The sequence below is a fragment of the Microtus oregoni genome, unplaced genomic scaffold (assembly GCF_018167655.1).
Source record: "Microtus oregoni isolate MIOR12 unplaced genomic scaffold, Mior012 000097F_ref0000449, whole genome shotgun sequence".
NCBI classification, from domain to species: Eukaryota; Metazoa; Chordata; class Mammalia; order Rodentia; family Cricetidae; genus Microtus; species Microtus oregoni.
The window spans coordinates 3,157,584-3,175,871 of NW_024544710.1; the positions used below are offsets into that span (position 1 = coordinate 3,157,584).

General features: G+C 44.7%; 1 protein-coding gene across 3 annotated transcripts in view; it reads left to right on the forward strand.

Moving 5' to 3' along the window:
- The first annotated feature begins 6,117 nt into the window (after positions 1 to 6,117).
- Positions 6,118 to 18,288, forward strand: part of Hdac8 (histone deacetylase 8) — a 264,674-nt gene continuing 252,503 nt past the window's right edge. For 2 of the 3 annotated variants that reach the window (XR_005973599.1, XM_041644502.1), the window contains exons 1-4: positions 6,118 to 6,298; positions 6,823 to 6,875; positions 11,140 to 11,270; positions 13,072 to 13,213. Coding sequence is in view for 2 of the 3 variants with exons in the window: in XM_041644502.1 (XP_041500436.1) it covers positions 6,188 to 6,298; positions 6,823 to 6,875; positions 11,140 to 11,270; positions 13,072 to 13,213 (437 nt within the window). In the remaining variant the exon portion in view is untranslated. Of the gene's footprint in view, positions 6,299 to 6,822; positions 6,876 to 11,139; positions 11,271 to 13,071; positions 13,214 to 15,520; positions 15,626 to 18,288 lie in introns of those variants that run through there. The other variant, XM_041644501.1, reaches the window with a different exon arrangement.

An 18,288-nucleotide genomic window follows, 5' to 3' on the forward strand; every position in this document is an offset into this window, starting at 1 on the left:
TAAGTGTTCTAGGGCCAATAATAAGACCACCTTGTATCTAGTAGAAGTCTGATTTCTTTTAAGGCTGTACCCCAAAGCCAAGAACTTGTCCTCAGATCACTAGAAGTACTTTACATCCATCAATTTAGGATAGCTTGTAAAATTTGGCATGCATATTAAAAAATGGTTGACATAATAGTCCTTAAAACAAGTAGTATGTGAGTGCTTGCCAAATACAATAGAGCAGCTTCCCTTCACAGTCAACACTAGAGGTGGGGGAACTCACTCTAATAGTTGAAGCAAATTGCACAAGGTAAATTAGCTAATAATTCACTCTTCTGGAATTTGAACCCTTGTACTACCTTTAGAGTTCTCATTCATAACAATTGTGTTCTTCAAGGAAGACATGTTAGGAGATGATGGGAAATCAGGTCAGTATGTTGAAGCATCAAAGCTACTGGGGGAGTGCTCGCTCAATAGATTTACTTTTCCTTTTCCTGCCTCTTCCAGAAAAGGTAGGCAAGGGAGGCCCACAAAAGAAACTTCCCCATCCATTCTGACCTTGCAGGTTCAAACAGTACCTTTGGCAATAGCAGGAGAAAGTCAGTCAAGTAATTGTATAGGGCCATCACCCAGGCAAACCTCAGAGCCAGGCTTCACCCTCCTTTCTCTTCCCTTGAGTCCAGTGACCCCAAATTCAGTGTCTTGAGAAGGTCTCATTCCCAGTTCCAGGACAGTATAGGCACTAAACAATTAGACTTGTGGAATGCTTTTGATCAGAGTTAACCATGACCAAGCATCCAGTCACGCTGTGGGGCCACTGCAGGAATTACCATCAATTCCGGAGCGTTAAGTAAAACTTCACTGTGCTCCACAGCTGCATCACCTGTGGCTTGTTTACCACGCTCAGATGCCGTTTCTAGATCGAAGGAGCTTGTGTGCTGGAGAGCTGGAAAGCATATGGAACAACCCATTTCCGTGCCATCCAATTAGAGCTTAAAATGTAGGGCTTCAGTCAGCCAGTTTTTCCTTCCCTTGCCTAGCCCTGAAGGCCCAGAGCAAGAGTCACTTCCTCCCTACACTACCAGACTGTCAGTTTCACCTTGGTCACGCTACAGCCTCAGGCTCCTTCCGTTCTGTGTGCGAACTGTGTGCTCTTCTCTCTCTTCCTAAAAGCAATTGTGGACTTGAAGATCCTCAGCCTGGTATGGGACAGGTCTTAATGACATCCCCTTTCTCCCTCTCTTCTCCCCGCTCTGGTGGGGGAGGTGTTTGCACACATATGCATGGATGGAGGCCAGAGAGCAATGGCAGGTGTCTGTTTCAATCACTCTCCACCATTTTTAGAGACAAGCTCTCTCACCAACCCCGCCCTCGAGGAGATCAGCCTGCTTCTGCCTTCGGCACCTAGATGGCAGGCAGCCAACTTTTCTGTGGGCGCTGGGGATCTGAGCTCAGGTCACCATGAATGTACAGCAGATACTTTACTGATGGAGTTAATCTTCCAGTCCCAGTTTACTTTTTAATTTTTTTAAAAAGAAAATGTCTCTGCTGCTGCATCTAATAGGTCGCTGGGCAGTAAGACCAGAAGAGGACTGAGACACAGTTCAGTCAGTAAAGTGCTCGTTGTGCCTGAATTCAACCTCAGACTCACATTTAAAAAACTAGGCACAGTGACACACACAATTCACAGTTGCACTGCTGGGGATGGGGATGCGGATCTTGGGGAATTGCCACCAAACCAGCATAGACTACTCAGGTTCCAGGCCAGTAGAGACTATGTCTCCAAAAACAAGAAAACCCCTGAGAAGTCATACCCGAAGGTATGCACATGCACCCTTTGATGGAGGAAGGTCATTGGTTAAGTAATAAAGAAACTGCTTGGCCTCATAGGTTAAAACATAGGTGGGAGGAGTAAACAGAACAGAACGCTGGGAAGAAGAGGAAGTGAGCTCAGACTCGACAGCTCTCCTCTTGGGGGCAGACACCTGACAGAGACGCCATGCTCCCCTCTCCCGGACAGAGGCGATAGCTCTGCTCTCTGAGGCAGATGCATGAAGCTCCGACCCAGGATGGACATAGGCTAGAATCTCCCCGGTAAGCCACCTCGTGGGCTACAGCACATTATTAGAAATGGGCTAGTCCAGGTGCAAGAGTTAGCCCAGAAGAGGCTAGATAGAAATGGGCCAAGCAGTGTTTAAAAGAATACAGTGTCCGTGTAATTATTTCGGGGTATAAGCTAGCCAGGCGGCCGGGGTGCTGGGGACACAGCCCCGCCGCGTGATACTTTTCCTGGGAAGACAACACACAGTCTACTCACCCCAGATAGGGAGCCTACAGCAGACCAAAGTATGGATACCACCAAAGTCCAACTTTGGGAGCCATCGAGGTTTTTGAGGTTACTTACAGGAGTAGAAATGACTCAAAGAAAGCTGCATCATCAGCAAAGTCTACCCCATCATGGGTAACAGCTCACAAAAGCTGCTGAAAATCTGGAGCACACAAGTTGCAGAGTGTCCTACCAGGAGCATCAGCAGGCCCAAGCCTCTTCCAGGCCGCTCTACTGGTCTTTGATTCATCTAGGCAATTGGGCTGGTCTCTGCTACTTTCAAGAAACTTGGCTTGTCGGAGACTCAGCAGTGTTTACTCTTGGGGAGTGGGCAGGAAATTGATCTGGTCAGTTTCAGGGAGTACCTGAATCATTTTGAGTTGCTTGCTTTTTGTCTTAAGGAACTTCCCTGCAGGATAGAATGTTTCCATCTCAGAGGAAACTTTTACGCAACAACCTTGCACACACACACACACACACACACACGTAGAAGGAAAAAATCAGATATATAGTTATGTAAGTTCAGACCAGAGGTAATGGTTGCCAGTCTGGGGTAGGAACTGTGGGAGAGGCAGGTGCCTTTAAGGTTGTCTTGGAGATGGAGCTGATTGAAATTGCTGATGGATTGGATCTGCAGCTGAAGGAATGGAAAGGCACAGAAATAGCTCTTAGGTTTCTGGCTTGTGCAATAGGGACAGGTGTAAAAATGGGGAAAGGGTGTAAAAAGGGAATAGAAGTTTAGTTTTGAAAACATTAAAGTTATATCCAGAAGTTATGTTATATCCAACTGTTTCATTCATATTACCCTGGCTACTTTAGCCACTCATAACTTCTTAATATTTTTTATTTTTTGACACAGGGTTTCTCTGTGTAACAGTCCTGGCTGTCCTGGAACTCACTCTCTAGACCAGACTGGGCTCGAACTCACAGAGATCTGCCTGCTTCTACCTCCCAAGTGCTGAGATTAAAGGCGCGCGCCACCATCGCCTGGCTCATCTTTATTTTTTATATGGAAGTGTGTGTGTGTGTGTGTGTGTGTGGTGTCTGAGACAGGGTCTTGACACATAAACCAGTAGACCAGGCCAGCCTTGCCCTCACAGAGATCTGCCTGCTTCTGCCCCTGGTGCTGGGATTAAAGTCGTGTGCCACCACAGCCAGGTGACACATTGCTTTATGAGATTTAACACTTTTTAGCATTTCTTCCGTATACTCCAAAGTCCATCCTGCCCCACCTTTTCATTTCTTCTTCCTTATGGCCCTTTTTCTTTTTGGTGCTGCACAGATTAAGCACACACTCTTCCACGGAATGAAGGCCCTGATTTCTTCTCCCCAGATCTTCCACTTTTCCAGGTTTCATCCCCCTCCCTTTCCCCCATGATCCAAGTAGCCAGAAAGTCCTGTTGAGCTCCCTCCCTATGCACTGCAGCTCCCTATCTCTTCCCACTGCTGCCTCCCTAGCTTAAATCGGTGACTACTCCTTATCTGGACGTGCCAGTCTTTCAAATAAACAATTTTCATACACACTGCTGTTGTAGAATTTTTTCTGAAGATTCTAAGGACTCGGGGTCTAGCACACTTTCCTGGCAGACACAGAGCTCTTTCATCCTCAGCATTACAAAAATGCCCCCCACCTTTCCAAGAAAATGGAGTGTGTTTGTTACTCTAATACTTGAAGCCTTTTCTGATCTGGTCTGTTCTGCTAAAATAGAGTTCTGCTTTATCCACTGAATCATCTTGCCTGTCACACTTTATTTGTATTTAAAAAAAAATTTGTTTTATGTGCATTGGTGTTTTGCCTGCATGCATGTCTGTGTGAGGGTGTTGCATCTCCTGGAACTGAATGTACAGACAGCTGTGAACTGCTGGGAGGGTGGGTGCTGGGAATTGAACCAGGGTCCCCTGGAAAGGCAGCCAGCGCTCTTAACTGCTGAGACATCTCTCCAGCCCCAGTTCTTTGTATTTTTATGTAAGCTGTTCCTTCCAGTCAGCATGGCGTCCCATCCTCACCAAGCACAATATTGTACATTCACTGAGATTGTCTCAAATGCTACTAAGAACGCTGCTTAACCATTTATTGAATACTCATTATTTAAGTACTTAATGCCTTTTTTTTTATTTTTCGAGACATGGTTTCTCCGTAGCTTTTGGTTCCTGTCCTGGAACTAGCTCTTGTAGACCAGGCTGGCCTTGAACTCACAGAGATCTGCCTGCCTCTGCTGGGATTAAAGGCGTGTACCACCACCGCCCGGCTCTTAATGCTTATTTTGTTAGGTAAATTAAGCACCTTACATTCATTATCTGGACCTGTATTGACATGGTTTCTTTTATAGTTCCCTTATTTTCTGTATAATGATGCCGATTCCTTGAGAGTACATTGCATCTTTGAGTTCACAGAGTTGATGAAAATACTTGAGTGATGACCGCACTTTGAACTAGTTCCTATGGAAGAATACAAAGGAAGCATGACTGGATCCATTCTAACTGGAGAACACATGTATATGCCCCAAGATTGCAAGAATATTATGTATCAAGGAGATAATAAATGGACTATTGACCACATGTGTAGCACAAAGTCAACCTGGAAGAATCAAGTTCATGTAGTAAAAGGAGTATTTCGATTTTCATTGTCAGGTAGATCTGATTTTGGGTTGTTTTCCTACTTCAGTGTGTGGCTAAGAATGACGTTTTCTCTTCAGAATACGCTGTAAAGTAAGCATATTACAGCTTCCTTCACAGAACTGTTGAAAGGATTCACTAAGATAATAACCAAAGTGCCTATCACAAAATGAAGTTACACATGTGGGCTTGTTTCAGAGGCCTCAGTAGGTCAGTTCAGGATGGTGTGAGTGTTGGGGGTCTGGGAACTGACCAGCTAGGCTCAGATCATGGAGGCATCCAGAAACCCAAAACTACACTACCTGAAGGCACACTAACACCCTGCAAGCCAAACTGAAAACATTCACCCTAAGCACTGTTTAGCTGCAGAAGCGAATGAAAGGAAATGTGGGAGGGAGCTGCGTTTTCCAAATTTTGGGGCGACATCCCGCACTTTCCATCACGCGAAAGATCCAGGAAGATGCTGTTATTTTTCTTTGGTTAAATTCTACCTTACAATTTTCACAATCTCAGTCAGTTTCAGGAAGGGGATAGCTGATTTGTCAGAGTAGATTACTGGTGAAATTGTTAGCTCTTAACGGATCGTGAGGAAAAGTAGAAATAAAGTTGCAGCACGAAATTTGCTGTGTAAAATTTCCAAACCAGTCAGTGAGTTAATCCCACAGCCCCTCAAAGCCTGTTCTTAGTACAGTCGGCTGATGTAGCTGGATGGTGGTGGGTCTTATGTGGCTATTAAAAATGTATTTAAACCTCTAAACATTTAAATGGCTGTATTTACAGACTGAAAACTTAAAAGAGTTGAGGCTCCTTTTTAGCGCCAAAACTTGAAATCGCAGCTTTTAGTGTTCAGCTGTAACTCTTCCGTTATCTTACTCTCTTCAAACTACATCTCCCAGCATGCGCTGAAGCTAATCTGACCTCATTTCAAATGGCCCCGTAGGGCAACAAGGCTGGTTAGTTTTGACCCTGCTGCTTGTGCCTTGAAAAAAATCGATGCCAATTGGCAGCCATTTGGGCTTTTATATCTGTTAAGCTCTTTTTTTGAACTGTAGTCATTAAATGAAGGGATTTGGTATGGGAGGGCCCATTCATTCCCTCAGCTGGGCGAGGGACCAGGCAAACTGTCTCCGGCAATCTAAATAAGAGGGAATGTTGAACAGGGAACACCGCTGGGGCCGAACAGAGGAGCAGGAACCGGAGCCCAGGCTGTGTCCGCAAACTGTCGGGTCCGGACTTTGGCTCAGGGACGGTCGGAAGTGGGAGATGGAGATGCCAGAGGAACCGGCCGATAGTGGGCATTCGCTGCCCCCGGTTTATATTTATAGTCCCGAGTATGTCAGCATTTGCGACTCTCTCGTCAAGATCCCCAAACGGGTAAGAGGTCTGGATGAAAGACCACCGTTTGGGGGGATGGGAGTGGGAGGGTGTAAAAGGGAGTATGTTAGGAAACCAGGAAAACTAGACTTGAGTGATACCTTAAACAAAAATTTAACTAGCCGTTTCAGGTACACCAAGCTGGGGCAGAAGGAAGTGGTTTGTTACCTTTGGGGAGCACGACGGGACGTCCGAGCCGAGGGTGAGGGCGGGAGGTCTGAAGGCGGGGGAGAGAAAGAAACGGTGAAGTGGTGAGTGGAGGTTCTAATAGGCTGGGTTCATTGATGTCCTTGACCACAAGCTGTTGGAGGACAGTATGCCATCACTTGTGTTCAGTATACTGGGTAGCCTGGCGATTTTAATGCTTTGTATTGTTTTGTCTTAAGTTTTTCCCAACTGACAAAGTGACAAGAGAGAAGAGATAAAGTAGTTAGTTCTTCATGCAGGATGTTGTTAATGGGATTTCAGTAAATTGAGCCTTGAAGAGACTGTTTTGTCTTTCTTTTTTCATGCTGATATTTCAGGCCAGTATGGTCCACTCTCTGATCGAAGCATATGCCCTGCACAAACAAATGAGGTAAGTATGTTGACCTTTCTCAACATTGTCACCCATGAAGCCATAATAAATAAAGTGCTGCTGGATAAGCACTTGCCAGATGCTAAGATCTTTTTGATGCGGGTGGGGAGGGGTTAAGCAGGGAAGTGTTCAGTGTGTTTTATATTTGCTTTGGGTTTGGTTTTATTTGTTTTCTAAAGCTGGATTTGAGGATGTGGGCTCAACTTGAGACTTTTAGATATACTACTCCACTATCATCGCCAAACTTTACACCACCCAATCTGTTGAAAACAAGCCAGAACTTAAAAGCTAGCAACATGCATCTCAAAAACATACCAAAACCAACTTTCCATTGATTTCCTATTCTGTGTATAATATCATAAATGCAACTCTTACGGACGTGGCACATGCAAGTCAGGTTTTCTCATGACTGGGTGAGTGACTGTATCATCTAATGCTTCATTTCCCTCCCAGAAAGTAATGTAATATGTTTTTAGATTTTATCCTTAGTATTATTAGTCATTTTAATAATAATAATAAGCCAGGCGGTGGTGGCGCACGCCTTTAATCCCAGCACTCGGGAGGCAGAGGCAGGCGGATCTCTGTGAGTTCGAGACCAGCCTGGTCTACAAGAGCTAGTTCCAGGACAGGCTCCAAAGCCACAGAGAAACCCTGTCTCAAAAATCAAAAAAAAAAAACAAAAACAAAACAAAATAATATGTACGTTCATTGTGTGGTTTTTCAAGACAGGGTTTCTCTATGTAATGGTCCTAGCTCTCCTGGAAGTCAATTTGTAGACCAGGCTGGCCTCGAACTCACAGAGATCCACCTGCCTCTCCCTCCCAAGGGCTGGAGCTAAAGGCACGCGCCACCACCTCCCGACAGTGTGTACATTCTTTAGGAATGTTTTGCTGTTGCTTTGAGACAAGGTCTCTGGTGTAGCTCTGTCTGGCTAGGGACTGTTACATTCACTAGGCTGGCCTTGAACTTATTAAGATCCACAGGCCTCCGTCAAAAGGTGTGTGTCACCACTTCTGGCTAGGAATGTTTTTCTACCATTGCTTAACTCCTGTGTTTGTCAAGATAATGATTTGCCTTTCCTTAAAGGATTTTAACACTTTTCTAAGCCAGGTGGTGCTGGAGGGGCGTCACAAATTCTAAGTCAGGCTTTGTGACTTAGCCAGAATCTGTCTCAAAAATTTTAAAGAGGTTTGGGATATTGTTCAGTGTATAGAACACTTGTCTAACATACCTGAGGCCTAGATTCCCCCCCCGCACACACACACAATCAACACTTAAAAATATTCTATTGCAAATAAGATGTTAAAGCAAGACTCGTTAGCTTGCTGGTCAGGAGAGGCTGACAGTATTCTTTAGTTTTAGGATTCAGGGAAATAAGTAATAAATGTAAGAGAAAACATTTGGAGAAGCTGGGAAACATAATCCAATATGATTGTGATTGTGAAAAAAATTGAAACTGGCCCTCTTACATATTCTGTCCCGAAACTAGCTCTGTTTGAACTCCCAGAGATCTGCCTGTCTCTGCTTCCTGAGTGCTAGGATTAAAGGCATGTGCCATTACACCAGGCTTCTTGATATTTTTATTTTAAACATTTTTATTAACATTGCATTTATTTATTTTGATGGGGTGTTGAGTGTGTGAGGGAGTGGTCAGCCAAGTGCATATGCAGAGGTCAGAAAACAACTTGGCGGGAGTTGATTCTCTCTTCCACCATGTGGGTCCAGGGATTGAACTCAGGTCATCAGACTTGGTAGCAAGTTCTTGTACCTGCTGAGCCATCTTGCTGGCCCTAAGATTTTTATTTTAATGGACAACTTTTTCGCCTCTCATGGTATAGATGAGTATTTGAAGAAAAATCAAGAATCCTTGATTTTGACTCTAACTTTTAAAGTTGAACGACAGGATTTCAAACACCTTGGTTATACTAGTTACCTAAATATCCTACCTGTATTAGTTCACGATAACCTCATGGCTCTACTCTCATTTGAAGAATATACACGGCTAGAGTGGTGCTCCTTCAATTTAAATGGGCAATCATCGTGTTAAGATTGATATGAAGCCAGAAGTAGTGGTGCACACCTTTAATCCTAACACTCTGTGAGTTCGAGGCCAGCCTGGTCTACAGAAGGAGTTCCAGGACAGCTTACACAGAGAAACCCGGTCTTGATAAACCTGTGTGTGTGTTCTTGTTAGAATACAAATTGTGGTTCATTGGGCCTAGATTCAGACTTGAGCTTTGCTTTTCTAAGAAAGAAACTCCATGCTGCTAGTGTGTTCACTACCTACCCATTCATTGGCAAGGGTTAGAGAACTTACTTAACTGCAGCAGAATCCAGAAGTGAAGATGGAGACTCAGCAGGTTCGAGGCCAAAATCCCCATGTAACTTGCTTCCTTTATTCTCTCCTTTCTTCCTTTTCTTGCTCACTGTGGGGAGCAGGGTGAGAGATTCTAGCCGTTTGCTCCTTCTGTCCTTCCTTGGGAGACAGAGAGAAGAGAACAAGTAATAGAAACTTTATGTTTGAGGACACTGGAAGGATGAAACAGAAAGTAAGAGCACTTGCTATGCAAACACTAGGACCCAAGTTCAAGTCCTCAGAATCTAGAGGAAAAGCTGGATTGTGTCACACATCCATGTAGCCCCGGTGTCTTGGCAGGGATAAAGAAGAGTCAGAAAAATTGCTGGGGCTTGCTGATCACCAGTCTAACTCCAAGTTCAGATTCAGTGAGAGAGCCTGTCTCAAGGGAATAGGGTGGGAGTTACAGAGCAGGATTGTGGCCTCCTTTGCTGGCCTCTGTGCATGCACGGGCTTGCAAAAACCCCTGCATTTGTGCCCATACAGCCCCCCATAAATAAACACTTTTTACATTTGACTTCTCATTTTTTTTGAGACACTCTTATAGAGCCCAGTCTGGTGTAGAACTTGTTGTGTAGCCTAGGCTAGCCTCACACTCATGATTCTCCTGCCTCTCAAGTGCTATGATTACAGACATTTGCCACCATATCTAACATATTACCTTTTTCTGCAGCGTTTGGCACCAACCGTAGGGCCTTGCCCATGTCAGGCAGATGTTGTATAACTGCTCTGCATCCCCCGTCCAGTTTCCCACCTTTTTACTCTAATATTAATGCTAGTTGTCCATGAAGTTTTGTATATGTTATTTCATCTCCACATAAGTCCACTAAACTGACCCATTTTACAGATGAGAAAGCTGAGGTATAGAACAGTCAACTCACCTGAAGTTAACAGAACTAGTAAGTACGGAGTTAGGAAAGGAATTCAGTTCTCTGGCTTCAAATTCTGCTTGATAACCCAGCTGCCTATTCAAATAGTCACAGAGGGATGCGGGGTGGGGGAGAGGGGACAAGGCTTAGCACCAAAACTAAAGCAAGTGACTACACTGAAAGAATTGCCTGGTCCAAGCAGAAACTGATTCAAACGTGACTAGCTTTCCTGCTTTCTCATGAGATGTAACTTACGGAGTAAAGCTTATATTTCAGCCTTCTAGACATATAGTTTTATGATTACTTATTTTATGTGTATGAGTGCTTGGCTTGTGTGTGTGTGTGTGTGTGTGTGTGTGTGTGTGTGTGTGTGTGTGCCTGGTACCTATGGAGGTCAGATCTCGAACTGGAGTTCCACGTGGTTGTAAGTCACCATGTGGGAGATGGAAACTGAACCCCAGTCCTCTGCAAAAGCAACAAATTCTTTTAACCCCTGAGCCATCTCTCCAGCTCCAGAGCTCTTTTAATTTTTTTAAAAATGATACGTATTTCTTTAGGGGGATGTGTGTACCAGAGAGCACACATGGAGGTCAAAGGGCAACTTGCCAGGGCAGTTGGTTCTCTCCTCCACAATGTGGGTCCCAGGGATTAAACTCAGGTTGGCAGGCTTAATGGCAGATGCCTTTACCCCCTGAGCCATCCTTCTGGCCCCGGGTTAATGCGTTCTATGTGGCTAAACCAGGGACCTTGAACCAAGATTATCTGTTTGAGTTAAATATGGTTTTTCAGTTATCGTCTCCTACCTAAAAACCCAAAAGAAAAAAATCTGTCTTCTTGTCTCTTATTAGTGGGGTCAGTATCATAGATGGAGGAAGTGAAGGCTGGGCAGTGCAGCAGAGCGACAGTGTGTTTATGACTTCGGCTCACTGGAACCAGAAGCTGGGAGTTGTCTTTTCTGTTCAGATATTGACTGCTATTTCCAGCTCCTTGCATACTCTGAGTCTCATGTACTTCTGTATGTCCACGCTGTTATTATTAGGATAGTGAAGCCCAAAGTGGCCTCCATGGAGGATATGGCCACCTTCCACACTGATGCCTATCTGCAACATCTCCAAAAGGTCAGCCAAGAAGGTGATGAGGACCATCCGGACTCTATAGAATACGGACTAGGTAAGAGTCCCTCGGGCAACAGTGGGACCCCAGCTTGTAGATTATGGTACTTAATTTGTCTCTCTGTGTTTATGTAGAAGGATGTGTGTATGTGCAGTAGTGTGCTTGTGTCTGCTGGTACACACGTGGAACCAAAGGTCAGCACTGGGTGTCTTTTGTTTTGTTTCGTTTGAGACAGGGCTTCTCTGTGTAGCCCTGACTGTCCTGGACCTCCCTCTGTAGACTAGGCTGGGCTTGAACTCACAGAGATCCACCTGCCTCTGCCCCTGAGTGCTGGGATTAAAGGCATGTGCCACCACCACCTGGCTCTGGGTGTCTTCTTTAATCACTCACCACCTTACATTTTGAGGCTCTCACTGAACTTGAACTTCACCCATTTTGACCAGGTTGGACGGCCAGTGGTCTCCAAGCATCTACTTGTCTCCACCCCTCCAGTGCTGGGGTTGCACATTCATGCCTCGTGTGCCGGCTTTTACATGGATGCCAGGAATCTGAACTCAGGCCCTCATCCTTGTGTGCCAGGCATCTTACTGACTGAGCTACTTCCCTAACCCTTAATACTTGTTTCTTTTCTTTTTTATCTTTAAGTTTTATGTGTACGCCTGTGTGCCTGAGTGTATGTGTGTACCACGTGCATGCAGTGCCAGTGGAGGTCAGAAGAGGCCGTAGAGCCCTTGGACCTGAAGTTAGAGATGTTTGGAAACTGCCATGTGGATTCTGAGAATTGAACCCAGGTCCCCTGGAAGAGTAAAAAAATGCTCTTAACTGCTAGCCACCTCTGTGGCCCGATACTTTTAAATTAAGAAATAATATAACTGATGCATGTGTGCACATGTGTCTGTATGTGTGTGTGTCTGTCTGTCTGTCTGTCTGTGCCTGTGTGTGTTATTGAGGGTGGAACCCAGGTCCTGGAATATGCTAATGAGGCACTCTGCCTTAGCTACATCTCAAGCCCCAACTGTTCATTTTAATCCCTCAGTCTGGTCATATTGTGAACACTCTATGAGTCGAACACAAGAGAACCGTGAGACTGATGGAGAAGAATCGCTCAGTGCTAAGATTCTAACGGCAGCACTTGGGGCTGCACTGGCTGTAGTGATCATATATTTTAAGTATTGACTTATTTGGTTTGAGGTTTTTTTTTTTAATTTTTCCAAGACAGGGTCTCACTGTAAAGCCCAGGCTGGCATGGAACTCACCTGCCTCTGCCTTCCAAGTGCTGGGATTAAAGGTATGCGTCACCATGCATGGCATTAGGTAAATGTTTAAATTCTGGCTAATTTTCCTACCTTATCCTTCATCAACAGATAACTTAAAAAAATCACAGTGAATTGTCAACAGCATGGTCTAGTGCAGGTGTGTCCAGCTTGCAGCTCGTGGGCCACATGCCTCCCACGATAGCTATGAATAGGGCCCAACACATTTGTAGGCGACAGCAGCATACTGCGATGTCAAAGGCACCACTCTTCTAGAGAAACTGTGTGGCTTAAAGAAAGATACTAGGTGGGGCTATCAAAAGACCCGGTCCCAGGCCTGGCTCTGTGTGACCACTGGCAAAATACATCACCTCTCGGGCCTTGATGGACTGCTGGTGGGATATGAGAAGTTCATCTTGAAGGTTTTACCCTTTCTATTTCTAACCTTTGAAAGCCTTCCCTGTCTAACATTGGAGATGCTTATCTGTCCCCAGTGGAGCTGGTTTTAGCCCAGAACCTTCTTTAGGCTGTGCTGTTGACACAGCTTAACCTATTCTTCCTTCCCCAGATCTTCTTTAACAGATTTTTCTGGGTTCTGCCCCCAGGTTATGACTGCCCAGCCACAGAAGGAATATTTGACTATGCGGCTGCTGTGGGAGGAGCTACAATCACTGCTGCCCAGTGCCTGATTGACGGGAAGTGTAAAATAGCGATTAACTGGTCTGGAGGGTGGCATCACGCAAAGAAGTAAGGAAATGCCTTTCTGCCTTCTTACTCTTTCCCTGGTCAATCTCTCAGTTAGATAAACCTGTACACTTGTTATACTGATACTCAAGGGAACCATGAATGTGTCTAGCGTTTTATAAGGAGTTCTGAAAAGATGCAAGTAAGATAAATGACCTAATGCAGTGGAAAACACTGAACTGAAAGTCAAGGCATCTGCGCGGTATGCCTAGTTTTCCTGCAAACTTGCCCAGACCTCCCTAGACCCCAGGTTCTTCATCAGGGACAGGGAAAAGGAAGTAGCTAGACAACCTACGCATTCCTTGGAAATTCCCTGTCTCGGGGACCTGGCTCTAGGAACAGGAACAGAATTCGAATAGTTAGAAGATAATATAAATTATGGTACTAAGGGAATATGTGTAGTATATAAGATAGATTGGCAGTCGGGAGAAGTTGATCATGGAGGTGTTGGGAGAGGAGCATGTCAGAGCCATTACTTGACAGAAGTAAGAAATGGGTGTTTGAATAAGTAGCTAATTGATGAGACTAGACATAGAACAAAAGGCTTCAAAAGAATCGAGGAAAGTGACAAGAACGACAAGGTCTTCTTCCGCATCTGCCATCTCATTTGCTCTGTTACTTAATACTTGCGAGGGAAGGGGGATTTTGAACTTACCAGTGTGCCTGCCGTCTGAGTGAAAGAAAGCGGCTGTCTTTCACAAATGGGGTGCAGCCAACCAAGACCTTGGTCTTCAGTAAAAAGGACCCAGCATTTGATTCCTTCAGACTGAAAGGCACTACAATTGTAGCGTGTGCAAATCTGCATAGTAGTATGCAATACTATTCTTTTCCAAATGGACAGATTTCTTGGCCAAAGAAGTCCTTGTAAAACTAAATAACTACAGTCTACTACCTAGACAATAGGAAACTGACGTCTTAGTAATGATTCCACATGGTCTTAAACAAAGAGAATAGCCCGCTTTTGTTAGCTTTTTTTTAAGTTCAAAATTAAAACAGGATCTTTTCTTATTAAAGCCAAAGAATAAAAAAGAAGAACAAGATTTTCTACATCCAGGACTTCTCTGTCCTTTGAGCACAGGGAGTAAGGGAGCCATGTGGCTTCACGAGCGTGCTTGCTCTGGCAAGTGCGCTGTCATTTCCCGTTTCCCTTTGCTGCAGAAGACCTGCTAGGAGTTGGGGCACTTTCATACCTTGCCACTTCTTACCGTTGTGTTTCTGCCAGAGGCTGTACTTGGAGTGGAGTCAGTCTGGCTGCAGGTGTGAAGGTGCTCGCTTCATTAAGTGCTGAAGACAGCTTTCTGCTGATCCTGTCTGGAAACAGACAGACTGTAGTGATCGTAAATTAGTTTCTGGGCATTGACTTAAGTCAAGTCCGAATTCCAAGGTGTTCTTGACACCCCTAGAACAGGCTTATTAGTTTAGAAGCTAGGCGCTACCTATTGTTACTAGGAAATTTTGGGGAGCCCAACCTGGAGTGTCACATGTTACTGGGCAAATTGGGGTTTCCTCTTGAGTTTTAGTCCCACTAATTAAAGAATTTAAGAAGAGACTCAGGCCCCTGTGCTCAGGAGACAAAACAGGCAGACCTCTTAGTTCTGGTCTTGCTAGAGTTGCTTAGTGAGACTCTGTCTTTAAAAAAAGACTCAGTAGGAAGCCCAAGGACAATGACAATTTAATTAGTCTTTAAAAGAAAACCGTTAGTGCTGGAAAGCTGTAAATCTTGGTAGCTGCTAGGTAGCAGGAAAAAAAAAAGAAGAGAGAAAAATCATGCCTTTTGTAAACCACCACATGGAAGAAATCAGTGCTTAGGAGTCAGGGGTAGTAATAACTTCAGAGAAAAAGAGTGAGAAAGCCCAGAGTATCAGGAGAAGCATGTCTAGATTATGGCCAGCATCTGGGTGTATATGTGTATACATATTCTCTCTCTCTTCTCTTCTCTTCTCTCTCTCTCTCTCTCTCTCTCTCTCTCTCTCTGTGTGTGTGTGTGTGTGTGTGTATGTTTGTGTGTAGGGGGAGGGGAGGGGAGAAAAAGGAACAGTTATACTTATCTAAGTAATTCAGAAAAGCAAGCAGGCTTAACCCAGGGAAGGCTCCAGGAGCAACCATACCCAAGTGAGGTGGGAGGGTGGGATTTCTGAGATGGAAAGGAAAAGTACATCTTCTCATTGAGGGTGTGAATTGTTCCTCCCATTTGTTCAGCATGCCTAAGGTGGGCTCTAGGCCTTACTTTAATTACCTCTTTCATTTTAGTAGCTTTGACTGTTAAGTCTCCTCCCAGAGCCAGAACTTCTGGTTTCTTATCTCCACCAGATATCCCAACAGTCTCTGCTCTGAAGATGAAACCCTGACGTCATTTAGGAGATAGGCTGAAATTAAGGACTGGGTAGATCCAATATTTCCATCCTGAAAATCCAGAGATCCAGTTCCAGAGCTGTCTGCCAGAAGCCCTTTAGAGTTGCGGAGTTCTGCTCACACCCACAGGGAAGCAAGGACACTCACTAAGAGGAGATAAGAAAGCAGAGCTCCCTGCCAGCATCTGGGCATTCCTGGAACTGCTGCTCGAGGGTCCCTGCCCTAAGCTGCCCATCCGGTTTCCACGTGCTCTTCTCTCCTTTGCAGTCACATTGTTTAAATGTCCCAGATACACGCAGCACAGATTCCTAGATCCCATTCCTTAAACCAGCATTGACTAAACTGTATGTGGCAAGCACATGGTTTTTCTCTTTAGTAATGGGAGGTAGGGAAATTGAAGCAAAGTCTACGCCCCTCCCCCCCGCACCCAACTGAAAAAACAATCTTTGATTTGAAACTGTTCAGGTGCTGACAGGGTTCTTTTGTAACTGGCTTCGTGAAAACTTTACTAGTGTTGAGAGTGGGAAATATGTTCATACAAAATTCTTAGAAGTCTATTCTAAGGAAATAACCGAATCCTGCCATCAAAAAATTGATATCTTGGGGATGATATAAGAAATCACTGCATTTGAAATTTATATAAGGGTTCTTTTAGAAAATCCTGCAAAAAGACTAGTGCTACCGAATATTCAGTGTACAAAGCCAGAATAATGGAAACACTGGCATAAGATAGTGTGCTCCTCGGAGAGACCAAGTCTGACTAAGTTTAATGGGTCGTAAGAGATGCCTTGGGAAAGTCCAGGTTAGCTGCCTGGTTAGGCTGAGCTGCTGCTAAACTCCTCTTTCCTGTTTCTCATTTTCTCTCATTGTCGACCTAGGGCAGCTGACCAAGTCCAGTGAGTCAGTTGGTACACAAATCCAGGCCCTTCGGCCACAGGGTAGAGCACACAGCAACAGTATCTAGGAGGAAGAGAGGAGTTCGAGGCATTTTCGCTATTTGCCATGTGTTTTCTCCCCTCAGTCCCCGTCACATGTCTCCGCCATTTCCCCAGAAACTCCTTATTCAGTAGCTCTGGATGCTATGTCATCGTCCGTCATCTGGGCTTCTCAGTCTCGTTAATAATAAGGCTCCAATGTATATATGAAAATGAATAAAATGATTTTTCTCTGGTTAATTAATTATTATGCTAACTCGTAGCCCGACCACAACACTAGAAGGGATGGGAGAAGGGGCCTTATTCCTTGCCCAACACAGACAGCTGAACAGACTGTCGCTGTTACAGACTACTGCCCTCTTCCTTAAATATCTGCAGTCCCAGCTTTCTGTGTGAAAGACTCATCTACCGACGGTGTCCTGGGAACTTGGTAGCATTCTTTGATTTCAGAACTTGTTTTTCCTCCATACTTTGCTGTGGGTCAAGTGCCACCTGCTGGCAGTCAACTGTTATGGCACTTCCCCCCCCCCTTTTTCTGAGTAGCCCTGGCTGTCCTGGAACTCATTCTGTAGACCAGGCAGACCTCGAAGTTGGAGATCCACCTGCCTCAACACCTCCCAAGTGCTGGGCTTAAAGGCACGCGCCGCCACTGCCCAGCTGCATATATTTTTGATTGATTGATTGATTGCCTCAAGCTCTCTTTGTAGGCAAGAATGACCTTGAACTACTGATCCTCAGGCCTCTACCTCAAGTGCTGGTGTTACAGCAGGTCTAGTTTGTGCAGTACGGAGGGTTGAACCCAGGGCTTCCTTCATGCTATGCAAGCACTCTACCTACTGAACTCTGAAAGTTTCCTTGCTGGGAACTGAACCTAGCACCTCAAGCATGTCAGGCAAGTGCTCTGCCACCGAGATACATCCCTGACCTGCTATTTCATCTTTATATGTCTGAAGTCTGTATGTCCATTTAAGGTGCTCAGTCTTGTCTAAACAGTTTAGTATTTTATCTGTGCCTTTGATGATGTGCTTTACTTTGTTTTCAAAGAGGCATTTCTACTGGAATCTCTATACTAGTTAATAAATCTGTACTGATATTTCCCTCACCTAATGACCACTGTCAAATTATAGTCTGTAAAGTATGCCTCCATACATTTTTTTCAAAGGTCATTTCAAAGGTCACTTGTTCTGTCTCCTGGCAATCTAATGTGTACATAGTTTCTCCAGGATCTGGAGGACAGGGGAGCTTTAAGAACTTTGAGATTGTGTTCTGTCTTGAATAAAGCCTGAACAGGGTAGGAATGTATAGCTAAGAAGCAGTATGGAGATCACAGGTGGGAACCTAATGTTGCAAAGGGGTCTAAAGAGGTAGGTCTGCGGATAAAGAGCTTGCTGTGCAAGCATGAGAACCGGAGTTCTGATCCACAGATCTCAGTCAAAAGCTGGGCAATTATGGTGGCTTCCAATAATCCCCGCACTAAAGAGGCCAAGACACGGGACTGCATTCCCAGGGCAAGTTGGCTAGCTTAGACTAGCCAGAATCGATGAGCTCTGGGTTTAAGAAACCTTGCCTCAAAAAATGAAGATAGAGAGTGATCAAAGCAGTGCAGGATCCAGCTGTTTCCACTTTCACCTTGCACTCATGAGCAACGCTTAATCATGTGTGGAAGAATGAAGAATGTTAAGACCAAAAATTTACTTGTCCTTGACGCAGGACCGGAGTTTTAATGGGGATCAATGTGTACTGATAAACATACTTATCTTGTTGGTGTGACACAAATGATTCTTTCCTTTT